At 44.2% G+C, this 26,696-nt stretch overlaps 1 protein-coding gene across 1 annotated transcript in view; it reads right to left on the bottom strand.

The window, feature by feature from the left end:
• The window catches only part of LOC102258634 (guanylate cyclase 2G-like), a 36,790-nt gene extending 15,754 nt beyond the window's left edge, over window positions 1-21,036 (bottom strand). Inside the window, exons 1-12 of the mRNA XM_005874564.1 lie at window positions 20,653-21,036; window positions 18,947-19,295; window positions 17,174-17,283; window positions 13,540-13,725; window positions 12,072-12,216; window positions 10,314-10,449; window positions 9,141-9,250; window positions 8,297-8,460; window positions 7,302-7,439; window positions 5,591-5,674; window positions 4,753-4,857; window positions 3,915-3,986 (exon numbers count right to left, since the gene is read on the bottom strand). Coding sequence (XP_005874626.1) covers window positions 3,915-3,986; window positions 4,753-4,857; window positions 5,591-5,674; window positions 7,302-7,439; window positions 8,297-8,460; window positions 9,141-9,250; window positions 10,314-10,449; window positions 12,072-12,216; window positions 13,540-13,725; window positions 17,174-17,283; window positions 18,947-19,295; window positions 20,653-21,036 — 1,983 coding nt within the window. The remainder of the gene's footprint in view (window positions 1-3,914; window positions 3,987-4,752; window positions 4,858-5,590; window positions 5,675-7,301; window positions 7,440-8,296; window positions 8,461-9,140; window positions 9,251-10,313; window positions 10,450-12,071; window positions 12,217-13,539; window positions 13,726-17,173; window positions 17,284-18,946; window positions 19,296-20,652) is intronic.
• Between the last annotated feature and the right edge of the window lie 5,660 nt (window positions 21,037-26,696).

Genomic DNA, 26,696 nt, shown 5'->3' with positions numbered 1-26,696 from the left:
CTGACACACATGATCATCCCTTGCCTTGGCCCACCCCAGGCATGAGATAGTTTACATTCTGGTCACCACCAATCTCCCCGGACATCCAGGGACAGTAGAGCTCATGCTATTAGGGCATAGGCAACCTGTTTGGATGCTCGGAATCCTATGTTGCAGTCCTCTCCAGGAGACAGACGTACCTCTCTGTGGTGGTGTTTTTCTCTCTTGATGGAAGTGCATGGGCATATGTACATTGTCAGAGAACAAATAGAACCATGAGAGGTGCGTGATTTATGTACCAGATTTTATGCGTTTTGGCAATTCTATCACCTACCTGGCTGCTAGTTACATTTATTTCCCTGTTAGAAAGTTGGGGATGGTCCTGGGGGCTCTATCTCTGGATCCCACACCTGTGCTCTCTGGAACTTGGTGGGGAGGAAACGTAGCATGACTCAACTACGGAGACAGACTAGCAGCAAGCCCCAATCTACCTCTTACCAGTTGGGCAGGTTACTTGATCTGAGTAAGCCTCATTTTCCCCCTCGTGAAATGGAGTAAATATTAATATTGGAGCTGGTGAATTAATAATGAAGTTCATTGTGATGACTTAGAGCACCACCCACTTGAAATATAATGCAAGCCACAGGTATACTTTTTAATGTTTTCATTAAACAAGTGAAATTAAGTTTAATAATATAGTTTATCTAACCCAATGTATTAAGAGATCTTATCATTTTAACATATAATCAACATAATAATATCAAGTATTTTATATTTTTTTTTGTTTTTTTGCTAAGTCTTCAAAATCTGGCAGACATTTTACACTTTTATAGCACATCTTAATTTGGACTAATCCTGTGGCCAGAGTTTAATAGTCACATGAGGCTGGTGGCTACTATACTTGGAAAGTGTAGACTTAGCCCATAGGATTGTTGAAGGAATGAAATAGGGAAGTGCATGTTTTTTAGTACTAGTAATGGAGTTATCTCTGATAGTAATGATACTACTGCTCCCACTGATACTGACAATTAATATTTATTGGATACTTTTAATGGGGTAGGCATGGTTCTGACCATTTTACGTACCTTAGTCCTTATAGAAACCCTAGGAAGTAGGTACTCCTGCTATCTTTATTTTATTCACAGGGAAGCTGAAGCTCAGGGTAGTTAAGGTCACCTGGTCAATAAGTAGCAGAGCCAAGGTTCAAACACCCAAAACAACTTCTTTACCAACTGCCCTTGACCCCCTTAATCCATCAAGACTTCTCTTCCTCAGAAATAGAGGCCCACCTCTAAGTCAAGAAGAGTGCTATTCTCCCCAAAGCCTCTTCCCAGGCTGGCCCCACTGGTTGAGCTCCTTGGGGATAGGACAATGAGCCTTACTTCTCTGCAACCTCCATTCCCAGAATCAGGTTTGACCAAAATTAGGTGCTCAATCAATATCCTCTTGTTATTTTGAAAAGTCTGTGACATCTCAGAATCTCTATGATACCTGGCATACAGGAGTTCCTTGTCAAATAGACATCAGGGGAGGAATTGTTTTTATGATTGGTTTGTGGTGGCCAGAAGCATAATCTGACCCACAGAGGTTGGCCCCATGCCTGGGTTCATATCAGGTCACCCATGGTAAGCTCTAAGAGGCTGCAATGAATTGTGTTACTTTTAGTCCCCTTTCAAGGAATGCTGGCAGAGTAACTGGCCTCGAAGTGCCTTAATCTAGGTCACTGTGACCTCCTTAACCAGTCCCATCCTGTGCACACTCCATTTCTAGGGAAAGCAATCCTTCCAAAACAAGGTGCCAAGCTGTCCTTCTGGCATAGAGTAGGGGATAGACTCAGTGACCTAAGGTAGCTGATTATTCAATTACTAGAGACCCAGTGCACGAATTCGTGCACTGGTGGGATCCCTCAGCCTGGCCTGCACTCTCACACAATCTGGGACCCCTCAAGGCATATCGGACTGCCGGTTTCACCTGATTCCTGAAGGCCAGGCCCCCACTGGTGCGAAAATCCATGCACTGGGCCTCTAATATGTATATAAAATCTTTGGTTAATCTCTTCCCGCCCTCTCCCTCCCCCATTCCCTCTGAGATTCATCAGTCTGTTCGATGTTTCCATGTCTGTGTGTTGAGCATCTGCTCCCTGGTGGTCAGTGCACATCATAGCTACCAGTTGAACGGTCAAACGGTTGCTTAGGCTTTTATACATATAGATCATTCTCACTGACCCCAGCATTTTTCCAGAGAAACCTTTGGCTTAATGCTTCTTGAAAGCCAAATGGTGACATTGGAAAGGCTAAATCTATTGGGCATTCAGACTTTGGTGAGTGAATTCTTCACATCCAATATAAATGATGTTGGCTGTTTTGAAGGGGCAGGAACCAGATCACTGGAAATCTAGCATACTTCCCTGGGTTTGCTGCAGGAAGAGAAATGTGGGTGAAGGGAAGGAGAGAGGAGCCAGAGTAGGAGAGGATGCCATGTCACATTCTTCTATTTTATAACTCTACCACCACCACTTCAATAATTGTATATGTGCATTTCCTGTGTTTTTTTTCTCTAGCTAGATTTTACGCCATTTAAAATTAGAAACAAGTCGTTATTTTCTTACAAAAGTGCCCAGAGGGAGATAAATCATTAACAGATGCTCAATAAAGTTTACTGAAATAACAGTGTTGGTCCAGTGTTGTCCATAGAGACCCAATCACAAGGAAACCAACAAGGTTTCTGTTTGTCTAACTTGCTTCCCATTAAGGCCCAGGAAATCGAAATCTCACAGACCATTAAGACTCAGCTCCTTAAACAAAGAGCAATTAAATCCCTGAGAAATAAAAGACTTTGGATGTCAACAGACCAACCTCATCCTTTAACCCATATGGAGGTTGAGGTCCAGAGAGGGACCAAAAGTCAAAATCACTGAAGGAGTCACAGCCTTATACTCCAGAAGGACAGAGTTTTTGTTTCACCTTTGTATCCCTCACAACACCAGGCTGGGTCTTGCCCACAGGAATCTATTAGTTGATGGATGGACTGTTGATTGAGAGATGATGACCAGCCAGCCCTGCTGGTTGTCGGACTGAGGGGCTTCCTCACCAGAACCCAACCCCAGGTCATTGACTTGGTCCTCTCTTATGATAAACAGATGCAGTGAGTTTAGAAAGAACAGCTGTATTTTAGCCCAGGTTGAGAACGTCAGCCTTAGGTACATAATGACATGGCCCATCTGACCTATCTCCCATCTATGAAATGGGGCTAATAATAGATCTACCTTATATTTTGTTGTGAAAATTAAGTAAATTAGTATATACAGAATGCTAGAAAGTATTGGGGCCAAAGAAAGCACTAAATATATTTTAGCCATTATTATTATTATCATCATCATCATACTTTTTACAGCCACCTCAGCCCCCTTTGCCCAAAGTAAAAATTCTGCCTGTATATATAAATTCACAGATTTGCACCCCCTGTATAACAGCTTTGTGGTTATTATGGCACTGATCCCCATTTCCTGGGGAAAGGAACCAGGGACTAGGAAAAAAGGAAGTATTATTAAGAATCGGGGACTAGGAAAAAGAAAGTGGTATTAGGAATCCTTCAGCTTGCTTTATGATCTAGTAATTAGATTTTCTTTGGGCAAAAAGTTCTGTCCTAAAATGTAAGTACCCTCCTCTTTTCTGGTTGGGTAAATGTAGCATCCCTTCTGACTTTAGTATAAAATATTTTTTACTCTCTTGATATTTATTTGAGGTCAGGGAGAGAGAAAAGAATGGGAAATCTGATTGAAGTGGTAGATTTTAGAAGTGGGATCGCTTTGTTTGAAGAGATCTGAGAAGGACCTGAATTTTTGGGAAAGATTACAGTTTGATTTAATCCAAGACACAGAACAATTCAAAAACACCATGGTATTTGTTCTTTACATAAGCTTATGTTATACTCACATTGACTATGTCATAAGCAAATGAGAGCTTGAATATCCAATCCATTTCATTATTTGAATTTCTCAAAACATCCTGAAAAACAGTTATTTAAAATAGCACCAGGGATTCAACCTGGAGCACAGTGAGCTTCATATGTTAAATGGGTTTGGTTCTATTACATTGGATGGTTTTTGTTGTTGTTGTTAATCTTCAACCAATGATATTTTCCTGTTGATTTTTAGGGAGAGAGGGAAAGACAGAGAAACATCGATGTGAGAGAAACACATCAATTGGTTGCCTCCTGCATGAGCCCCCACCAGGCCTGAGGAGCCTACAACAAAGGTACGTGCTCTTGGACCAGAATCGAACCTGAAACCCTTTGGTCCACATGCTGACGCTCTATCCACTAAGACAAACCGGCTAGGTCTACATTGGATGGTTTTGACCAGAACTCATACAACCTGAGACAGAGCCAAAAAATTTCCCAGGAAATATTATCACCTGACTCAATAGTGAGAAAGTTACGCAGTCTTGAGTTTTATAAACACTTCCTTGTTCTTGACATAAAGGGGACGGTCACATACCATAGGTAGTATGGGCCCAGGAATGCAATTCAGGAGTAGCTGTGACAGCTAAGGAGACAAACCAAGCCCAGCCACTTTCCGTCCAGAACAAAGGAAACCAGATCCTTGGCAACTCCGCTGCTAAGCTGATCCCCTGCAGGCAGCCCAACAGGATAATTCAGGTCTTGCAATTAGACTAGAGAGGAACTGTTCTTGGATGAAGGAGCAGAAGCACTGAAAGTTCTTCAATAGCTGCTGCTAATTAAACCTAAGGTAAGATTTCCTATTGTACTTACCTTAAGACTCCCTTTTTTGCAATACTGAGTGATAATGCAGATGTTGGGAGGTTCTGTGCAGACACCAAAGAAGGGAACAATGTTTTCGTGCCTTAATTCATACACCTGAAAATAATAATGGTAATAATAGCTTATGATTATAGTATGCCCTCTGTGTTAGGGACTATGCTGCGTGCTTTACATACTTTGAGTTAATTCTCACAAAGACCCTGTGAGGTGAGAACTATATAACTGCTCCCATTTTACAGATGAGGAAACTAATGCTCAAAAGGTTAAGTAACATGTTGAAGATCATACCACTTGCTAGTGGCAGAGTTGGGAAGCAAATCCAGGCAGTCTGCCTCCAGCATATAAACAAAAGGAATGATCAAAGTTGAACCTTAGCCCGGGCATTAAATGAAATCACGTCACAGTAAATAGACCCAGCCCTGCTTCCTGGCGTTGATGGCTGTCAATGCCAGTGTGTGGGCCACAGTGGATCACAGATTTGGAGTAAGAAGTCAGACCCCATGAACTTGACTTCCTCCGAGGACAAGGGAGGTGAGCAGCCATCACAGGTACAAAGAATGAAGATGCAGAATTAAGGCCAGGGAGAATTAAGGGAAATGAGCAAGGCTAGGAAGGATCCCAGGCGGCGGGTGCCTGAGTCAGGGCAAAAAGTCTTAGGTCCAAAGTCTGGGCTGTCAGGGGTGAGGGGGGTGGGCCAAGTTAGGGGAAGCTGCTTTCCACCCATGCTCCTTTGGACTGGGGCCACGCCCACTCCAGGTGGGAACAGGAAGCTGGCAAGGAGGGTCTGAGAACAGCGCCGCTTTGTCTCCTCCCAGGGTGGGGACCTCACCAGCCGGATTTCCTGCAGCACAGATGGCTTCCTGATCCTGGCTTCTGCTTGGTCACCAACATAGCAGATGGCCACATGGTTTCCCTGGAACCAGAGACAAAGCGGAATGTTCTAACTCAAGATGATCCAGAAAAAGCTCTACTCAGAAAGAACTGGGGGCGGGGGGGGGGGCAGGAAGACTGGGAAGAAGTCAGCCTAGGAAAAAGATCATGAACCTCCTCACTGCCCAAAGCAGCCCTAGAGTGGCACTGTGCTAGGTCCAGGCGCTGAGCCAGCTGCTCAGCACAAGAACTCATCAAACTGGTATCGCAGTCCTGCAACAAGGGGCGGGGAGGTGGGCAGGAAGACTGGGAAGAAGTCAGCCTAGGAAAAAGATCATGAACCTCCTCACTGCCCAAAGCAGCCCTAGAGTGGCACTGTGCTAGGTCCAGGCGCTGAGCCAGCTGCTCAGCACAAGAACTCATCAAACTGGTATCGCAGTCCTGCAACATGGGGATGATTAGCCCACTCCCAGATGGGATCACTGACCTTAGGTAACCCGTCCAAGGTCACACATTTGTGGGGAGTTCAGCCAGACTGGGGACATCTGATTCCACACTACACTTTTTCTATTATACAACAATGTCTCATTATCATTCAGAGGAATAGTGAGTAGAGGTCATAAGAGTCAATACCGGTTCAAAGACCATTTCTAACACTTACTACCTACATAACCTCGAGCAAGGGATTTAACCTTTCCAAGCCTTTATTTCCTCATCTGTGCAACGAAGATTAAAAATAATCAGGGCTGTTGTGAGGATTAAATCTTAAAATATGTGAACACTGTTAACTCAGTGCCTGGCACAGACAGCCATGGTGGTATGGTAGAGAGGGTGAGAGGGGGCAGGCGGGAACTATGCTGCCAGCTTTGGTAGCTGCCGGTTTATATGTAGAAGCATCCATACCCATGACTGATCCATCAGTGCTAAAGTACCAAAAATGAAAGAACCCATGCTTTAGGAGTATACTGTCCAATAATATAGCCACTACCTCTATGATGCCAATTGCATAAAAATTACATAAAATTTAAAATTCAGTTCCCCAGTCACACTAATGTTTTAGTCACATGATGGTAAGGGCTACCATGCTGGACTGAGGATATTTGGACTATTACTATAGTCATAGAAAGTATTCAGCAAAAATGAGTCTAACATAGAAGCCAGCATAGGGACCCCCAGGGAGTTCGTTCAAGAAAATGCAAAGTCTCAGGCCCTGCCCCAGACCTACTGAACCAGAAGCTGCAATTTTTGTTGTTGTTAATCCTCACCTGAGGATATTTGTTCCATTGATTTTTAGAGAGAGTAGAAGGGAGGGGGAAAGACAGAGAGAGAGAGAGAAACATCGATGCCACATATGCCCCAACCAGGGCCTGGGGATTGAGCCTGTAACCCAGGTACATGCCCTTGACTGGAATCGAACCTGGGATCCTACAGTCCAAGGGCCAAAGCTCTATCCACTGAGCAAAACCGGCTAGGGCCAGAACCCGCATTTTAACAAGAGCCTCCAATGATTCATAGGCACATTAAGGTTGAGAAACATAAGTCTGGAGTCAGAAGGCTACCTGGTGTTTACCTGGAGAATCCCTCCTATTCGGAATGCCCGGGCAGAAGGGACATGCAGAGAATGGGACAGAGACACACCCTTCATGCAGCCGCCTTGCTCTCAGAATTACCTCGTAAAGCCCTACTGGGGCGTAAAAGAGCGCTTCCCCCTGCTGACTCTGGACAAAGGAGCTGAAGTCCCCAGAAATCTTCACACTAGACCCGTGACTGTTGTTCTCTCTTGACACAGGTGTGCCCCTCCGGGGTGGCTGTAAGACAGGACACATCCAGATGCTCCCAATAGCAGGAGCAAGTAATGGAGAGACTGCACATTTTTGTAGATGAGGAAAATGAGTATCAAGGTCACACAGTTCATGAGAGCATCATGGACTCGAACCCTGATCTCTCTGACCATAGGTGTGAGTGCCTGACTGCTACACACATCACTCTTGTGCCTGTATCACCATGGGTACGGCCATGGCTAAGGGGGCAGGCTCTGGGTCAGACTAACCAAGTTCAAGTTCTGGCTCTGGCACCTAACTACATGTGTGACCTGATTCTGGAGCTATTTTCCTAAATAAGCATCTAACCCTGTCACCTCTTTGTGTAATAACCCCATCACCTTCCAACACCTAGAGCAGCCTTCCCAATGCTGAGACACTGAATCCCCTCCGTCTTATCGTATAGATACCTCTCTGATCACTTGCCTCCCCTCAGTGTATCCCACACCATGAGCTGTTTGGCCTCCAGTAGATGTGCAACCCATGTGTGTTGAGCAAATGAGCCTTACTGTCTTAGTCATCAGTAGATTAAAGGAGTTAATGTGGTTCTGAAGATAACTAGATGCTTTCCATAAAACAGCTTTAATATTTGAGCTTACACCACAGGGTAACAGATCTGAAGGGAACTTTAGGGACCACCTGATCATTCTAAGTATTCAGTAACTGAGGCCAGACATGATGTTCGGTAGGCCTAGAGCCACAACTTGGGGCCTGAGACTCTCTGTTAAGTGCTCACTTTATAAATGAGTCGGCCTCTGTTCTCATAAGCTCCTTGGAGGAGGTCCCTTCCACAGATCAGCAGAAGTTAGCAGGGAAGTGGACGTCTGGGCCAGGTGTGGCCTTACCTTGTCCTGGGGCAGAATAGTGATGGCGTTATAATCGATCTGCCACCAAATGTCTCCATTTTGCCTCTGCAGTTTTCCCTTCTGGATCCTTAAAATCAGACCTATGATGGCAGTTCCCAAGACAGTGACCAGGAAGGTCATCAGGAGAATCAGAACAGTCACACCTGGGGGACACAGACATATCATTACTCAGGCTGCCCGAGAGTGGAAGGGAGAGCATCCCTGTCCAGCCTGGCGCTGCCAAGCAGATGCCTCAAAGGCCACCTCGGCATGGCTCTTCCAGGAATGCTTCTGACCTTCCTCTGGTTCCCATGGCAACTGCACTCACTTCTTCCTCTGTATAGACACTTTCATTGTACAGAAATAACAGTCAGGATTTCTAATACCACCACCACATTTTATTATTAAGCATTTGCTATGTCCTCTCCTCATGGTTGTTTCTCAGGTATGATCCATCTAATTCCAGGGCTGGACCCCTAACCATCAGGCAACACTCCCCTGTCCAGACTTTCTACCTCCTTAGAAATGAAGTTCCTGAGCTTCAAATCTCAGGAGCTGGGTTTCCCTAGAGCAGAGGTTCCTAACAGGGCAGGCGGGCGATGTTGCCTCCCTAGGGGATATTGGTAGCATGTGGAGATACTTTGGGTGGTTCCAACTAGAGGCTACCACTGGCATCTAATGGGTGGAGGCAGGGATGCTGCTAAGCAGCCCCCAAAGCACAGGACAGTCCCCCCCCCACCCAACAAAGATTATCCCACCCAACATGTCAATAGTGCTGTCACTGTTGAAAAGCCCTGCTATGGAGAGTCCTTTCCTGCTACCTTCTCCAGGAGCCCATACTGACCTGTAAAAGCAAGCTCACTTTCACAGAGCTCGTCGTCAAATCCACAGCCAGGTCTGTCTGCAGCAAGGGAGCCATGGGGCCAAGTAATAGTGGAGAAATTCCTCACGGGTCTTAAAAAAAAAAAAGAAGATGATTGAAGGTCAGTGCCCATTTGATTTATTCTATTTGTCTCTACCTCAGGTACAGCAAGGGCAAATGCAATACACATGTCATTTGCAAAAAGGAGGCCTTGGTCTCTTAATTCAAATGTCCACTGACCCATCCAATTTTCCCACCTCACCCCGGCTCTTCGAATCCAGCCTCCAAGTAATCTAATTCATGGAAAAGCAATATCTTTTTGCAGAGTAGAACCACTGATTCAATCTTTTGATGTAAACCATGTCATTTCCGATTTAAAAGATGCTGTGCCAATTCTCCAGTGTTGCTGGGACTCTCTCCCGTGTTTGATATAAACAAATCTTGTTATTCAGCACCTTGACATTTCACAGAGCAAAACGTCTCCCCCTGCGTGGAGATCCTCCGTGGTTAGTTTCTTTCCTGGGCCAACCCATTTTGATACATTAAAATTCCTTAGGAGTAGGAGAGGAAAAAGTGTCAAATCAAATCTGCATTGGGGGTGGTGACGATGGAGGCCGGTAGAAATTGAATTAAGCTTTAAGTTTCCTTTCAGTTTTCTCAATTATAGCTGAGTGATGAAAACAGAGACTTTTTCCAGAGCTTCCTGAGTACCAGGGGTACCCAGGTCCTGCTGTCCACAGGGCTCTCTGTTTTGGAGTCAGGCTGACTGGAGGAGTCTGTTTCCCTGACTGAACTCCCATCCCTCTAGGGGGCGCTGTGCTCCACCACCACCTGGTCCAGGGCCTCTCTCTGAGACCATGGGCCAGGTGATGTTCCCTGCTGGAGCAGCAGAGGAAGCCTGGGCCCCTGCGGAGGTGCAGTTAGAAGATATTGTGAGGAATCAGAAGTGGCTGAGCTAATCCCACAATCAAGGGCAAGATCACCTTAAAGACCCAAAGTCAATCCTTATAAGTTCAGAGCGCACCAGGCCATGTGCAGTGGATTCTAGGAGCTGGATCCCAAACTGGTCTTCCAGCGAGGCCCCCAGCCCCCCTCGCCTCCCAGGTCTCTTCCTGCAGCATGCTCTAAACTCGAAGAAACGTCCCCCCCCAGTACCTGATTTCTTTCTGATGGCTGTCGTAGTGAAGAACAGGAAGGAAGAGGGACCCGTTGCTGGATTTCTGTAGGGCATAGACCGAGTAATCCACCCACCTTTCTCCCTGGGAGTCCACAAACACTGGGCCGGTGACTCCTGAAAAGAGAGGAGACTGCAAGTGGTTAAGGAGAGAAAAAGAAGGACTCGTGACTAGAACTCAGACCAGCCAAGCCCCCTCCCCAGCAGCCACCAAAAGCAGTGTGAGGTTTTTGCCATTTCAGGGAATCTGAGAGTCAAGGAGGAGAGTAGGGGGAAAAAGTTCAGTGGTGGTACCTTGGTGGGGCTCAAGGGCCGCTTGGGACAGGCAGATGTGTTCTGTTAGGCCTATGCTTTTTTAAAAAAAAGTTTCCAACTGAAACCCAAGATTTATGCTTCCTAAGAACAATCAGATGTGATCAAAAAAGGCCAAATAACATGGAGGCAGCTGCTGGGACTGGGGACAGCTGCCTCCTCCAGGTGCTACAATCCTCCTCCTCCCCACCTGCAGGCCCTGTGGGCTGACTTTTCAAGCTTTGTTCTCCCCTTTCCCCCCGGTTTTGGTTTGTGCCCAGGCATTGGCCTGGTGCTCAGTCCTGGTCCCTGTGTTCTTTGTTCTCATGTAGGATGTGGTCAACCTCATGCATAAAATACACATCCGAGATCCTGGAGGAGTCAAGTTCAGCTCTTCCACACCCCAAACTAGAGCCCGTGGTCTGACACAGGATTTACTGATGATTTATTCCCCCTGGGGACAGGGCACACAATTACCACCTATTAAGCACCTATTATGTGCCGGCATGTGGGGGTCGCAGTGATTTCACACACCTAGTCCCAGGGGACCCTGCAGAGCAGGGGCCATCATCCACTCCTAACAAGCAGGGCTTGGAGGTAAGACCCCTAGATAGGCAGCCACCATTGAATGAGCACATCCTGTAGTAAATTTGTGATCTTGGACAAGTACATAGCCTTTCTACCCTGGGTTTACTCACCTGTGTACCATAATACAGGTAGTAATAGTACTACTAACTGATGGTGTGTGTGAGGATTAAGTGGGATAGCATGCAGAAGCTCTTGGCACCCAGCTTGCTTTAAGGTAAGCCCTCAATAAATGCTGGCTACTATTATTCCATGTGGCAGGAGGTATTATCTGTGTCTTACAAAATGAGAAAACTGGAGTACAGAAAGATGACACAGTTGACAGCTCCCAGGATGATTTCAAAACAGTTCACATCCAAGTCCAAGCCTATCCTCGCCCTGACAAGGAAAGTCAAATGGGATTGGCCCCATCTTTAGAGGTGGCCAATCATGAATGAGGCCAGGGCCCCATCAGGGAGGGATGGCATGGGAAGGAGCATGGAAGTAACCCCGAGGCAGGTCCCATTCTCTTGAGCTTTATTCTTGGTGGACCAGTTTGAAAGCAGCTGTGGGAGGGACTCTCTGGAGAGGAGGAAGGGATAAGATGCCCCAGAGATCCCCTCAGCTGGACTGGGCAGCCTTTTGTATAAAGCTGGAAGAGCTGGACTGTGGCCACTGGGAGGTTTAACCTCACCCCACCCCCACCCCCACCTTCTGGAAGACTGAAATCTCCATGAGAAAGAGGAAATCTGTAACTCAGTGTGAGGCAGGCCCTAAATGAAGCCTTAAACCACATGTTCAACCTCTCAGAGCCCCACTGACAGGAGAGGCAGGCCTGAGTTCTGACCCTCCCACCCTCCACCCGCCAAAATCAAGCCACTTACCCTGCAATGTGGTCTGATTAAAACCTTTCAGAGTGCTGACCAGCTGCCGTCCATCCCGGAAATCTCTTCCGGCCTTGATCATGAATTTCACAGTCTGAGCATAGAGCAGGACCGAGTCATGAAGATAGGCAGAGTAAGGGCTCACCTTCAGGAGGGAAGCAAATACTGGGTTTAAATAGGCCCACAGCCTCCTGAGTCACAGCCCATGTCTCAGTTAGGAGGAATTTCTCTCCACCGTCTTAATAGTATAACACATTCTCCATCCATTCCACTGCAAGGGGAGGGCCCTCTGCATCCCCGAACGTGGGCAATTAAATCTGGATATCACAATCTTCACTTTTCCTCTTTAGGCTCCTTTTCCCAATTAGATCACATGATCTCTTTAGGCCATAGGCGGGTGGGCATATGGTTTAATTGAAAGCGGGTAGATTTTGGAGCGAGACTGGCTTTTCTACTTACTGGCTATGAAATTTGGGGGTACGTTCTATAACCTCTCTGAATCTCATCTCTCTTATTTATAAAATGGGGATAAAGCCACTGTCCTGGTGAGTAGAAGCACAGTTTAATGAGGCAGGATAGATATTCTACTTATTGTGAATACCTGGCACATAGTAGGTCTTTAATACATGTTCTTGTCTGTTCATTTAGCCAACAAACATGCAAGTGCCCACTATAAGGTAGGTACAAAGCTAACACTTAATAGACAATTTCCCAAATATTCATTGATTGATCATCTTTCCTTGTGTGTTAGGATCCACAATCGGCCACCTTGTTCCTAATGGAACCCCTGGCATCAGTGACCTGTCACAGGAAGTAGCTCCAGCTCTGGCCCATGGTCTCTCTGTAACAAATTCTCTGTGGGTATCAGGCATTTGCCCCATCAGCCTACACACACTGGACTACCCATTGGCTGATCCTCTCTCTCCTGACTTCTCCCTGTTCCAGACCATCTAATTGCCTTGACCTGTTCTAGCTCTACATTTCTGACTGCTCCATTCAGGTTCTCAATCCTGGGAAAGGAAAGGACATTGTCATGGTCTGAGTACCACTGGTTTCTATTCTATTACTTCTATGTGCTATATTATTAGATACTCAAAACCAAGGCTGGAGGCAGATGTCATTATCAGTCCCACTTTTCACATGAAGAGACTGAGGTGTAGGGAGGTTAAGAAATTCACCTCAAGGTTCCACAGCTAGTAAATAGTAGCATTAGGATGGAGCCCAGATCTCTGACTCCAAAAGCCATTCAGTAACCCAATAACCTCTGTCCTCCTCTGTAGTCCTGGGGTGCAGACTTCATAAGACAGCACTGTTTATGCTCAGCTGTGGAGGATGAGGAAGTATGTGGAGGGGGGGGGGGTGGCAGGGTAAAGAAGAGGAGAAGTAAGAGGGAGAATATTAAAGCCAAACACAAATATCCTCAGAAAAGGGAAGGCAGGGACCTGTGCAGGGAGACCCTATCTCAGACCTGCTCCTCTGCAGAGATGGAGCTGTGGAAAGGTGGCCCCCTCAGCCTCTGGTAGACTTCTTGTCGGAAGCCTTCCTCTCCAGGACCTTCTCCAGAAGAGCTGGGGGTGATGACAAGCACAGACTCATAGATGGTGGGGAAGTGTGTCCCATTCTGATTTGTTAATACCTTCTTCCAAAAACTGTCCTGCAATACAATGAAATCAGTGTAGTCATTCTGTAGGGTATACACTGAGCACAGAAATGTGTCAAGTCATGGTTGAAATTGAATCTCTACGTCCTAATCCTGGGCAACACAATGACTCCAGAAGGCCTGCCTTCAAAGGCCCACATTTTGTAGCTGGCATCAAAGTAGTGAGAAGAAAGCCAATAAATGAAATATAAATAAATAAATAAATAAATAAATAAATAAATAAATATCAAGTGTACATGGAACATTCTCTAGAATAGACCACATGTTAGAACAAAAAACGAGTCAAAATTGCCCAGCTGGTATGGCTCAGTGGTTGAGCATTGACCTATGAACCAGGAGGTCACGGTTCCATTCTCAGTCAGGGCACATGCCTGGGTTAAAGGCTCAATCCCCAGTGAGGGGTATGCAGCCAATCGATGATTCTCTCTCATCATTGATGTCTCTCTTCCACTCCCTCTGTAAAATCAATGAAATATACATATTTTTAAAAAGTCAAAATTAATTTAAGAAGAAATCATATCAAGCATCTTCTCTGACCACAATGGTATGAAACTAGAAACCAAATACAAGAAAAAAAAATCCTGAAAAACACACAAACACATGGAAGCTAAATAACATGTTACTAAACAATGAATGAGTTAGCAATGAGATCAAGGAAGAAATCAAACAATACTTTGAGGAAAATGAACATGAAAACACAACAAACCAAAATCTATGGTACAGTGAAAGCAGTCTTAACAGGGAAATTCATAGCAATACAGGACTACCTCAAGAAACAAGAAAAATCTCAAATAAACATTCTAACTTTATACATAAAGGAATTAGAAAAGCCCAAAATGAGTAGAAAAAATAATAATAAATATCAGAGCAAAAATAAATGGCATTTAAAAGAACAATACAAAAGATTGATGAAACCAAGAGCTGATTTTTTTTAAAAAAAAAACAAAACCAAGATTGAAAAGTCTTTAATCAGACTCACCAAAAAGAAAGAAAAAAAAAGAGGATCCAAATAAATAAAATCAGAAATGAAAGAAGAGAAATGACAGCTGACACTATAAAATTTATAAAGAATTCATACAACTCAACACCAACCCCCCCCCAAAAAAAAATCCAATTAAAAAATGGGAAAAAGACCCGAAGAGATACTTTTTCAAAGAGAACATACAGATGTTCAATAGACATATGAAAAGATACTCAACATCACTAATCACCAGAGAAATGCAAATTAAAACTACAATGAGATATCACCTCACACCTATAAGAATGGCTATCATCAACATTTTCACAAATGGTAATTGTTGGCAAGGATGTGGAGAAAAGGAAACCCTCATGCACTGTTGGTGGGAATGCAGACTGGTGCAGCCACTGTGGAAAACAATATGGAGATTTCTAAAAAAATTAAAAATTATGAGCCAGCAATTCCACTTCTGAGTATATATTTGAAGAAATCCAAACCATAATTTGAAAAGATATATGCACCCCTATGTTATTATTTACAATAGTCAAGATATGAAAGCAACCTAAGTACCCATTCATAGACAAGTTGATAAAAAAAGTGATGGTACATGTATACAATGGACAATTACTGGGCCATAAAAAAAAATAATGAAATCTTACTATTTGTGAAAATATGGATGGACCTAAAGGGTACTATACTAAATGAAATCAGTGAGACAGAGATAGACACATACCATATGATTTCACTTATATATCAAATCTAAAGAACAAAATAAATGAACAAACAAAACAGAAACATACTCATAGGTACAGAAAACAGACTGATGGTTGCCAGATGGGAGGGGGGGCTGGATGGAAAAGATAAAGGGATTAAGAAGTACAAATTGGTAGTTACAAAATAATCATGGGGATGTAAAATACAGCATAGGGAACATAATCAATAATATTGTATTAACTATGTATGGTGCTAGGTAGGTACTAGAATTATCAGGGGGATCACTTTGTAAATTATATAATTGCCTGACTTTTATGCTATACATCTGAAACTAATCCTATATAATAAAAGGCTAATATGCAAATCAACCAAACGGTGGAATGACCGGTCACTATGACGTGCACTGACCACCAGGGGACAGACGCTCAATACAGCAGCTGCCCCCTGATGGTCAGTGCACTCCCACAGGGGGAGCACCACTCAGCCAGAAGCCCTAAGCCAGGCTCACGGCTGGCGAGTGCAGCGGCGGTGGCGGGAGCCTCTCCTGCCTCTGCGGCAGCGCTAAGGATGTCCAACTGCCATCAGTTGGACATCCCCTGAGGGCTCCTGAACTGCGAGAGGGTGCAGGCCGGGCTGATGGACACCCCCCACCCCCCGAGTGCACAAATTTCATGCACCAGGCCTCTAGTATAAAATAATATTGAATGTCAACTGTAATTAAAGAGTAAAATTAAAAAGATAAAAGAAATCTGGAACATTGTGATATATCTTCCTTTACTCTTTTGCTCAATTTCAACTTCTTAGGATCATTTTAAAAAGCTCATTTTAGAAAGATAAAACTGCTGGGAAAATTACACAGTGTGTCCCTATCTAAGTGCAAGTGGTTTTTGCCAGAAGCCTGCTAGTGTAGAGTGGTGTTTAAATGTACAGACTCTGAGGCCAGCCCCCGGGGTTTGAATACCAGCTCTCCCTCTTACTAGTCATGTGGCCTTTGGCAAGTTATTTTACCTCTCAGGGCCCCGGTTTCCTCATCTGTAAAACACGGTAAATAAAAGTATCTCCTCACAGAGTGGTGTGAGCTGACATGAGTTTTAGCATCTCAAGTGCTCAAAGGGCTCTGTCCCAGAGTCCAGAAGACCTGGTTTGGAAGACCAGCTATGCTCCTCAGGAGCTCTGAGATCTTGAATAAAGTATCTTACTTCTCTAAACCTCAATATTTTATCTGTAATTTAGAATACTGATAAGATCTACCTTACAAGGCTCTTGGGAATATTAAGTGCAACAGTGCATGTAAAATGTGTAACTTATTCCTCACGGGAGGCACATGGTACATTTTAGCCATTCCTATCATGACCAAAAGAACCAAATCACCCAAGAATGGCCTCACCCACCAGTATGTTGGTCTCTCCAGACCTTTCTTAGGACTCCCAACAGGGACACAGGGAGGTGGCCATGAAAAGTGGGAGCCACCTATATTTGAGAGTCCTTAAGGGAGGTCTCAGCTACATGCTAAGAGTGACAGTTCCTCCTCAGCTGGTGTGGGCTGACAGTCTACCAAGGCCTGGATCAACCACTCACTAAGTGGGCAAGAGAACTCTGGGTAAGTTCTTCCAGCTCAGGCCCAGTCTCCCAACTTTAGGATGATGGCACAAGAGTGCCTGCCTCTTAGGGTTGTGATGAGTCTTCAGTGAGCTAACGCATCTGGCACATAGCCAGCGCTCCATACTCGTTACCTCTTGCAGGAGCCATTCGGGGGTCATTGGCACCCACCTCCAACTGCTGCAAAACGACGAAGACAAATTCTCCTGTGTGGAGTCCCAGGTTCTCTGCAGCCAGCAGAATGGTTTTCACATCCTCTGAGCTGCAGATTAAGATAATAACTATAAGAGGAAAAAAACACAGAGTCAGCCAATTGCACATGATCATATGCTTTTTAAACTCTGGCCTGAAACTGCTCCCAATGAGACATGAACTTTTTCTTTCCCTGAGCATGCTTCGGGGAAAGAGGATGTCAGAACTATCCCCAGAATATAGCACCAGCAGCGTACCCACTGGCAGATTTACCCTATGAACTAAAGTCTTAGCTACAGTTCTCTCCAAAAATACAAGTCAAAAAGGTTAAGACCACTTCGATGCTCCCATTTCTGTTTCATTGGCTCTGAACAACAGATCTGGCTTGTTAATCACCAGCCACACAGGAGGAGTTGAAGGAGGACCTAGAATCAGGAGCACCCAGACTTTCTAGTTGCAATGGGGGAAGGGGAAGAGGGAGGCCATGGTACTTTTCTTCCATTCAAACACATCAGCATGCATTGTGAGGACACATAAATGAGGTAAATTATAATGTACTTATCTGAGCTCCAACCATGTGCCAAGCACTGTGTTAACTAAGGACAGGATACAGTGATGAGCAAGGCAGAAGGCCCCTGCCCTCAGGGAGCTGACAGTCAGGCAGACAGTATACCAGTGAATCATGGGGGGATGAGGGAGGGTAATGGGGTTGCAGGTGGCACTGCAGGCCAAGATCGGCAAGTCCTAAAGTGCCAAGGCTAGAAAGGCTTAGTTTATTAAAGAACAGAAAGGAGTCATGTGTTAATCCAGCTAGAAAATAGAGCCTTATGCCTGGCCGTTGTGGCTCAGTGGTTGAGCATTGACCCACAGTTCAATTCCCAGTCAGGAGACATGCCCAGGTTGTGGACTCAATCCCCAGTAGGGAGCGTGCAGGAGGCAGCCTATTGATGATTCTCTCTTATCATTGATGTTCCTATCTCTCTCTCCTTCCCCCTTCCTCTCTGAAATCAATAAAAAGATATTTTTTAAAAGAGAAAATAGAGCCTTATAAACACCACAACAAAAGTAATTGATATCATATGTTGCCCAGTTACTATGTCCAGACACAGTGCTAAGGACTTTACAGGCATGACCTTATGCAATCCTTACTTTCTTGAGGAGTTGATGACTATCTTCATTTTCCAGATAAGGTATCTGAGGCATAGAGAGGTAAAGGTATTTGCCCAGAATCACACAGCTAGAAAGTATTAGAGGTTGGTTCCAAACTTAAGCTGTCTTTCCCCAGAGCCCATGCTCTGAACAATAGCCCAAGTCCAGGACCCAACCCACCTGGAAGATGCTTCCAGAGCTTAGTCATCTATAATAATAAAAGGGTAATATGCTAATTAGACCGTACGTCATTCTGGATGTCCTTCCTGACGAAGCCGGGGCCAGAGGGAAGCAGCCCGGGTCCCGGGTGCCGGAGGGAAGCTGGTGCTGGCAGCTGGGAGAAGGAAGGCCTACTCTTGCACAAATTTTTGTGCATTGGGCCTCTAGTTGAATCATAAAACTATAGTATATGGGATTTCACTTTAGATTAAAAATAGTTGGTGATAGTGATGTTGACCCAAAAGGAAAATTGTTTTTACGTATCATTATCTTTGTACCCTGTTTCTATCTGCTTTTTACACCCCCAAAAAAATAAAGGTTTTCTACCTGCTCTTTCTATTTGTCTCTCCAAACATAAGCAATAGAAGACTCTTTTCTACTTACCCCTGGCAGCTGCTGACATGTTCCTAAGATTTTCTTGCAGGAGGGCTGGATCATTGTTGGTGTATCTGATCCTGGCAGTGAGGGTGAAATGGGATTTGAGTTCATTCTCTACAACCCTCCAAAGCTCACCCACTCTATCCCAGGAGGAAGTCCCAGAGTGACCTCCAAACATCCCGACGTGTTTCCAGCCCAGGTACTGGAGAGTTTTCTGGAGCACATCACCAAGTTCACACATGGGTGGCACAAGCGTCACATAGGTGTCATACAAGAAGTCGTTCTCCAGTTTTGCTGTTTGTCCAACAAAGTCAAACATGGGGATATTCCACTCAGAAGCCAGCAAACCAATAACCTTGAAAGTAACCAAAAGGATGACTTTTCATAATTGCGTTTATGCTACACTCAAACCCCATTGTGAGATAGCTGCATAAATTTTTAATTCAGTGACTCTATGGGTCATGCTGGAGCCTGTCTTTTGGAATATTGATGATAATGTCTTGTAGCCAACGTGAGGATGCAAGATCTCAGAGGACAAGAATAACGATGATATATGTGCCAAGCACTTTGCTAAGAGCTTACATATATCATCTCAATTCTTACAATATTTCTATGAGGTAGGTATTATCATTACCCATTTTATAGATGAAAAACATAAGAACACAAAGCTAACAAATAGTAGAGCAGGATTGGAATACAGACAGTATGGATCCAGAGCCCACAATCATAACTACTATTTATTCTCTTAGTGTTTCTCTCCTAATTTGTTCCTTATTAATTTCTCATTCATTTTTCAGACCTTGCTCTTAAGGAGTTTATGGTCTATTATAGGATCTAAGACACACAAGAATAGCTACTAGAGTTCAATATACCATTCACTACTACAATAGATTTATAAGCGTTTAGAAAAGTAAGAAATTACTTTTGATTTGGGAATTAGGGATATAGAGGTGAGGATGGAGAGGTGAAGAATGGCATTTGAGCTTGACTGTGAAAAATGGGTAGGCTTTGGACAGTGTGTGTCAAATAGGGAATTTCAGGAGAAAACAAAATTCCAATTAAAACATGAACTTAATTCTACAGCACCCACTAATGATAGTTCTGCAGTATTTGTAAGAGTGAGAATTGTGATGCTCCTTTCTATTTAGGCCTTGCATCAATACCTAAGCATGAGCTACCCAAGGACTTCCACAAAATTAATCCCATTAGCTAAACAGTTACAAGTCACTGATGTCTCTCCGTTTCTTGCCCAGCTTATTACAATTGGTCCTACTCCCTTCTTTCTCACTTACTTTTACGGTCACTGAATAATTTCTTACACACACCAAGGGGAAACTTACACAAACAAAGATATTTTTCAATTAAAAAACAAGCATTAATTTCCTTTTTAATTTTTCTGAGCCATGTGGCTGACAGCATTAAAATAAAAAAAATCAGTCTATCTACAACAATACCAAGTCCAAACGGTCAACAAGTTTGTTAGTGAGCATCAACAACTTACAATTATTGATTTGAAAGGCGTTCTTTAAAGAGAATGTTGGCTGTTTTAATTACTTGATCTAATCACATCTCAAAAAAATGGCACCCAAGACTGACATATTATTATTTTAATAATGCCAACTTTGTCAAGGGCTTATTCAAATCTGTCCCATCATCTTTAAGACCACCCCTTCCAATGGAAACTCAGCCAGAGTTTCTAGAAGGTTGTATACCTCTGCTGCTTCTGGGCACACTGGTACAAACAGGGCAGAAATCTGTTCTCTCTGGACCTGGTTGGTGAAGACAGCAAGAGACTCCTTGGCGCTGCAGGTTGAGTTGGTGTAAGTGAACTCCAAGCTGAAGTTTCCAAGGTCCAAGGGCTCTGAGTTGACCTTGTCCATGGCAATCTGGAGGCCCGCGCCCAGCCTTTGCACACTGAATGGGTGGGAGATGTTCCAGGGAGCCTGGAAGCCCACAGTGAGTTTAGCAGCCTCAAGCCGAGTCACCAACACACTGGCAAAGAGTGTTAGAACTAGTATTGGGTGGGCATCATGGCATGCAACCCCCAGACAGAGCCCAGATCGAAGTGGGGCCTCAGCACCTGCCCAGGGAGCCATGGATAGTGCCTAACACCGGAATCACTGCCAAACTCGGAGAGGCTCAGTCTCCTGACCACTCATGCCAGGAGCTTAAATGATAGTGCAGAGTTCCCTGAGGACCACAGCTTGGTTTCTATTCGGTGCCATTAATTAGCTGAAACCTTTTCTTTTCAGAATCTGTCCTAACACATCTAGAAGCAGCAGTCTTGCAGAAAGAGGCTTGGGCAGGGCATCGACGAGGTCCTGGTCATTGATCCAGTGACACCACTGACAAATGTTATGGTCCTGGGCAAAGCATAGAACCCCACTCACCCCCAGCCCCAGGATCCCTCTCTGCTACTTAACTAAGAATTATGGGAACCACTCAAGTGTGGCCTGGGCTGAAATTCTGACTCCACCATATATTAGTTGTGTGGCCTAGGACATGTTACTTCCTCCCCTATGCCTTCAACTCCTGATAGATAAAATGGGGGTTAAACTATAATGAGGTCTTCCCCTAAGTAATATGGTAAAGATTAAGTGAAATCATACAAGTCCAGCATTCAGCACAATGCCTGGGCAAAGAGAGCCACTCCTCCATGCTAGATAATGGTGATGATGATGATGACAATGATTGATGATGTTGATTTCATAATAATGGTAATTATCACTCACTACATTAATCTTATAATTTTTCTAGACTAAGTGAGCTAATGGCTATGAGAGGGTTAACTCACCCTGGCCTAGGACACTAGGGAGAAGCTTCTAATGCAGCGCTTCTCAACCTGTGGGTCGCGACCCCTTTGGGGGTCGAATGACCCTTTCACAGGGGTCGCCTAAGACCATCAGAAAACACATATATAATTACATATTGTTTTTGTGATTAATCACTATGCTTTAATTATGTTCAATTTGTAATAATGAAATTGGGGGTCACCACAACATGAGGAACTGTATTAAAGGGTCGTGGCATTAAGAAGGTTGAGAACCACTGGTCTAATGAATGAACACTAACACTCAAAGCTTGATGTAAGGACCACCTACATCAGTCTCTTCTGATGGTTAAAAAATACAGATTCCAGGACCCTACTCCAGACTCTCCGAACCAGTCTGAGGTTTACTCTGAAAATCTGCAATTAACAGACTCATTACTCCTACCTACACTAAAGTTGGAGAAGCTCTGATATAATCTGAAGTGAGAAGAGGAAAAGAAGAGCCGATAACTATTCTCTACTCCTCTTCCTTCAGTAGCAAGCCCCAGAGTGGGATTACTGAGCCTTAGGCTCATCTAAGGGGGCCATTTCCAACCCCCTGGATTCCTGGAATTGCTTTTCTCCCAACCAAATTCACCATAACTGCTTCATCATGGAGCTTCAGATTCTTTCTCTCCTCTACTAGGACAATTTGGCATCTATTTGTATAGTCTCCTGAGTCTAAAGATATCCTTGATCTAATCCTAGGCAGAATTCCATGGCTTTTTTTTTTTTTTTTGCTCAGATGTTTACCAGATATATGTGGCCTTAAACAAGTCAGTTTAACCGATGCCTTAGTTTTCCCAACTTCAGAATTAGTTTAACACTGCCCCTCACAGAAGGATGCTGTAAAGATATTGTGAAATTATATAATTACCTAGCACAGTGCCTCATGCTTAGAAGGAATTCAGTAAAGGAGCGCTCCCAATGGGTGTGTCATTGCATAAGTTATGATCTCAAAGCTAGGGTTCTGGGAACAATATGTTATTATACATTCTGTATCCCCTCTCCCCTCCCATATATAAACATCTTAAAATGTGTACTCCTGCTCTGTTTACATGTTTTCTTTCTCTGAGGAGCTTTGAGGTCAAGTGACTATGTGTGTCCCTCTTTGGATCCTCAGATGTAGCATAGTTGGGGGCCTTTATATATGCAAATTAATAGTAATCATGATAAGTATAAGTATTTTCTTTTGTATTCCTAAGTGCTTACATGTGAACATGGTCAAAACCAGAAGAAAATACTGCTGATGATCAGCATTGGTGAGCCTTTAAGAAATAGACATACACTGCTGGTGGGTGTGGATAGCTGGTTTTTCAATATGCAACCAAAAGCCTTAAAACATATGGATCTTTGACTCAGAAATCCCAATTTTGGAGCTTTATCCAGAACAAATAAGATTGTATGTTAAGATTTTACTAAACTGGCTTTTTTTTTTAACAGTCAAAAATTAGACACAACTTTTATGTCTAACAGCAGGGGCATGAATAAATAACATATAATTAATCTATATGAATGAAGACCAGATAGTCATTAAAAATGAGTGAATTTAGCCCTAACTGGTTTGGCTCAGTGGATAGAGTGTCAGCCTGTGGACTCAAGGATCCCGGGTTCGATTCCGGTCAAGGGCACATGCCCGGGTTGTCAGCTCGATCCCCAGTGAGGGGCGTGCAGGAGACAGCTGATCAATGATTTTCTCTCATCATTGATGTTTCTATCTCTCTCTCCCTTTCCCTTTCTCTCTGAAATCAATAAAAATATACTTTTTGAAATGAGTGAATTTATACACTTAAGTCACTATGTATTAATTGAGGAAGGACACTATACAATGACATGTATAGTGTTCTATTTTTATTGTGCTTTTTATTAAGCACACAAAGTTGCATAGCAAAGATGACATACACTAAGCTCTATGATGGGAACTATGAGTATGCTTTCTTCTCTTTGCTTATCTTAATCTTCATAATTTTGTCTTAATATCTGCGATAAGGAAGAAAAGTGAAAGTTTTTATTAGAAACAAACCCTACAGACTGGTATTTGTGAAGAGAAAACATGGGGGTTAAACTCAGTCTGGATTCTCAGGTCAGGAGCCGCTCATGCTGGCAAGGTCACACTGCGAGGCACTTGGCTTACCTCTGTAGGCTCTAATTATTCTCTGTGGAGTTCAGCCCACCTCCCTTTTACCATCGCCCTCAGAGATGGAGAGAGACAGCAATCCTGTGGTCCAAGTAATGACCACCTGAAACCATTACCATAGTAACAGGCCCACCCACTTTGTACCAAGTCCTTCATTGACTAGAATGGAAATGCCTGAGATTAAAACCAATTTAGTGGGATTTGCAGGGACTGTGGCTGCTGGAGATGGCATGATATTCTCCACTTTCTTTTCCAGTCCTCCCTCCTCCTAGGAGATTCTTGTGCCTATAAGTTACCGGGAGCATCGTGATTGAGGGGAGAGGCCATGTTGTTTCATCCAACAATGCTTTAGAACAAAAGTATGTCCATCAGACGTGCAGGGGCTGTTCCCTGTGTTGGTCGGGATGGTGCTTTGATTCTTAGCTACTTTATCAAACCCTGCTTCCTGAAGAGGAAGTCACAGTTTCCTCGATGCTGGCCAGCCTGGACCATAGACCAGATATGAGCCCAGCTGTTCAGCATCCACGGTCAGATAAGATTGGCTGTGTCCAGGGAGGTGGGGTTTTTATAAAACTTCCAGCATTTTTCTAGTCCCCCCCCCGTTTCTACTTCCATCCCTTCAATTTATGTCAGTGGTCTGACCGTGTTTAGAGAACAATGACGGTTTAGAATGAGTGGGTTTGAACTTCTCCAGAAGATAAGAGGCGGGAAAAGGTGTGTGGCCCACTGGAAGGGGGAGGTGAGGCTGCCATGTCCTAGGGAAAGACAAAGGGAGAGGCAGCCGTCACTCCCGCCCTCCCACACTCTTCTGCGTCTCAAGGTGTCTTCCTAGAAAAGCATCAGTCTCAGGCTTCCCGAGGGACTAAGACTGTAGTTGAGCCTCTGTTTTATTTCCTATGAAATGGGGACATGGCAGGGGCTGAGACCTCTGACCTTCCCAGCTTCTTGCCCTCAAATCCCAGGACTCTGGTGGCTTCATAACTAACCAAGTACTCCACACTCAGAGGTGGCGGCACATTTTTTTCCAGGTCTCGCTTACAGGTTCCTAAAGGGAAGGTTACTGAAGACTTAGCACACCTTGTACACACCATCCCAGAAGTAAGAGCAAGCCAAAGGTGGCTATTACCTGTCAGGGTATGAACATCAAACTTCTGAGTTGGTGTTCTCAGCTTTTGCAAATACTGAGTTAACCTTCACTGAATATGAAGCTCCTGGTGAGTAAATGTTTGAGAAGCCAGAAGAAAGTGGAGCAAAGGTTGAACTTGTATAAAGCAGGAGATCATAGTTCCTGGACCTGTAACAAAGCAAATTCCTTGGATACTAAAGCCACTCCTTTAGGTGACCACACACGCACTACTCCTAGAAGGCTGGGATGGGGAACTGAAGAGGCTTGTGTGAGAGGAAGAGGTCCTCCCTCCTGGGGACTCCACCTGTCTCTTATAAACTTCAACCACCTGTACTTACCCCAAGCTGCTGAAGGACACTCTTCCTCTGGCCTGTGATGTTTGTTCTTTCTCTCACCTGTTTCCACCAGGAGTGTGTCTTTGACACCCAAGCAGTTGCCTTTGACAATCTGGGGTTTCCAATCAATATTTTCCAATTTTCTTCTGGCTACAAATATAATCTGAAGTTTAGCAGGTTGGGCTGCTCTAAATGCCAGATTTCGGATCTGAATATTTTCTGGTCTTTGATCCTGCCTCCCAGGTAAAGACCACCCGCAAAAAAAAAAAAAAAAAAAAAAAAAAAAAGCCTTAACTGGAAAAGCAAAAACTTCCAGATAGTACTGGAGAGATGGGGCAGCTGCCTATACTCCCTCTACTGAGTATACTGAGTCATCAAAGATACTAAATGATTAGCAGTGATGTAATTAGTTCTGAAGCCACTTTTCAGAAAATTTTAAATTTCCAAAAGCACCTTTGTTCTCACAGTATCTTAAACACTGAGCGAATAAAGAATTTATTCTTGCCTTAATACATCTTTCTCTGCTAATTACATACTTTTAACCCATGAGAATCATATGCTCTTCCGTCTGAGCCAATCAGGGACCGGACTGGCACTAAGCTTGGTGTCTGGGTGGCTTTTCTAAAGGGAAGCAGGATGTTCCTTTTGAATCTCCACCCTCCTGAGCTTTTTGTCCGGAGAGACCAGAACTCCTCCCATTTCCTGTCATTTCCGCTCTGCTCATGTTAAACTTCCCAAATAGCTCCCTAGCCAGGCACTGTAGCCAGTTGCTCTCCATGCTGTGAGCCTGGGGAACCCAACCAAGGCTGCAACACAGAGGATGATGTCTTTAAACGCTTGGCTAGAGGGAAGGGCTTGGCATGCATCCCCAAATAGCAGTGCCTGTCGAAGGTTTCTCCCACACCGCCCTGTAGGAAGCTGTGTAGCAGGATGGTTGGGACTGCAGGTTTGAAATGAGGCTTAAGTTGGCTTGGACAAGTTGTAGACTGTCTGAATCTCAATTTCCTCATTTGTCATTACTCTGACGAGCTCAAGTGAGGATTAGATGAAGTCATAGAGGTAGAATACATGCCATGGTGCCTGTCATTAAACAACAGTGAGAGAGTAGTAGCAGTTTTATCAAGGGACTATTGCTTCAGTCAAGGTCACACACTCCATTGGATGAATGATGTAAATCTGGCAGAACAAACCATTGCTACTACAGAGACCAGAGGAACAGGTTAAAGACAGGGCCCTCTTCAAGTTCACCTGGAGCAGTTATAACATGCTCGCTGCTGCCGCCGGTAACACCACCTTTTGCTTATATTCCATGGCATTAAGGCAGAGAACCTTTGGCTTAAATCAATGTC

The sequence above is a fragment of the Myotis brandtii genome, unplaced genomic scaffold (assembly GCF_000412655.1).
Source record: "Myotis brandtii unplaced genomic scaffold, ASM41265v1 scaffold441, whole genome shotgun sequence".
In the NCBI taxonomy this organism is placed as follows: domain Eukaryota; kingdom Metazoa; phylum Chordata; class Mammalia; order Chiroptera; family Vespertilionidae; genus Myotis; species Myotis brandtii.
Note: the sequence above shows the minus strand (reverse complement) of the source record. Positions and strands in the feature narration are given on the sequence as shown.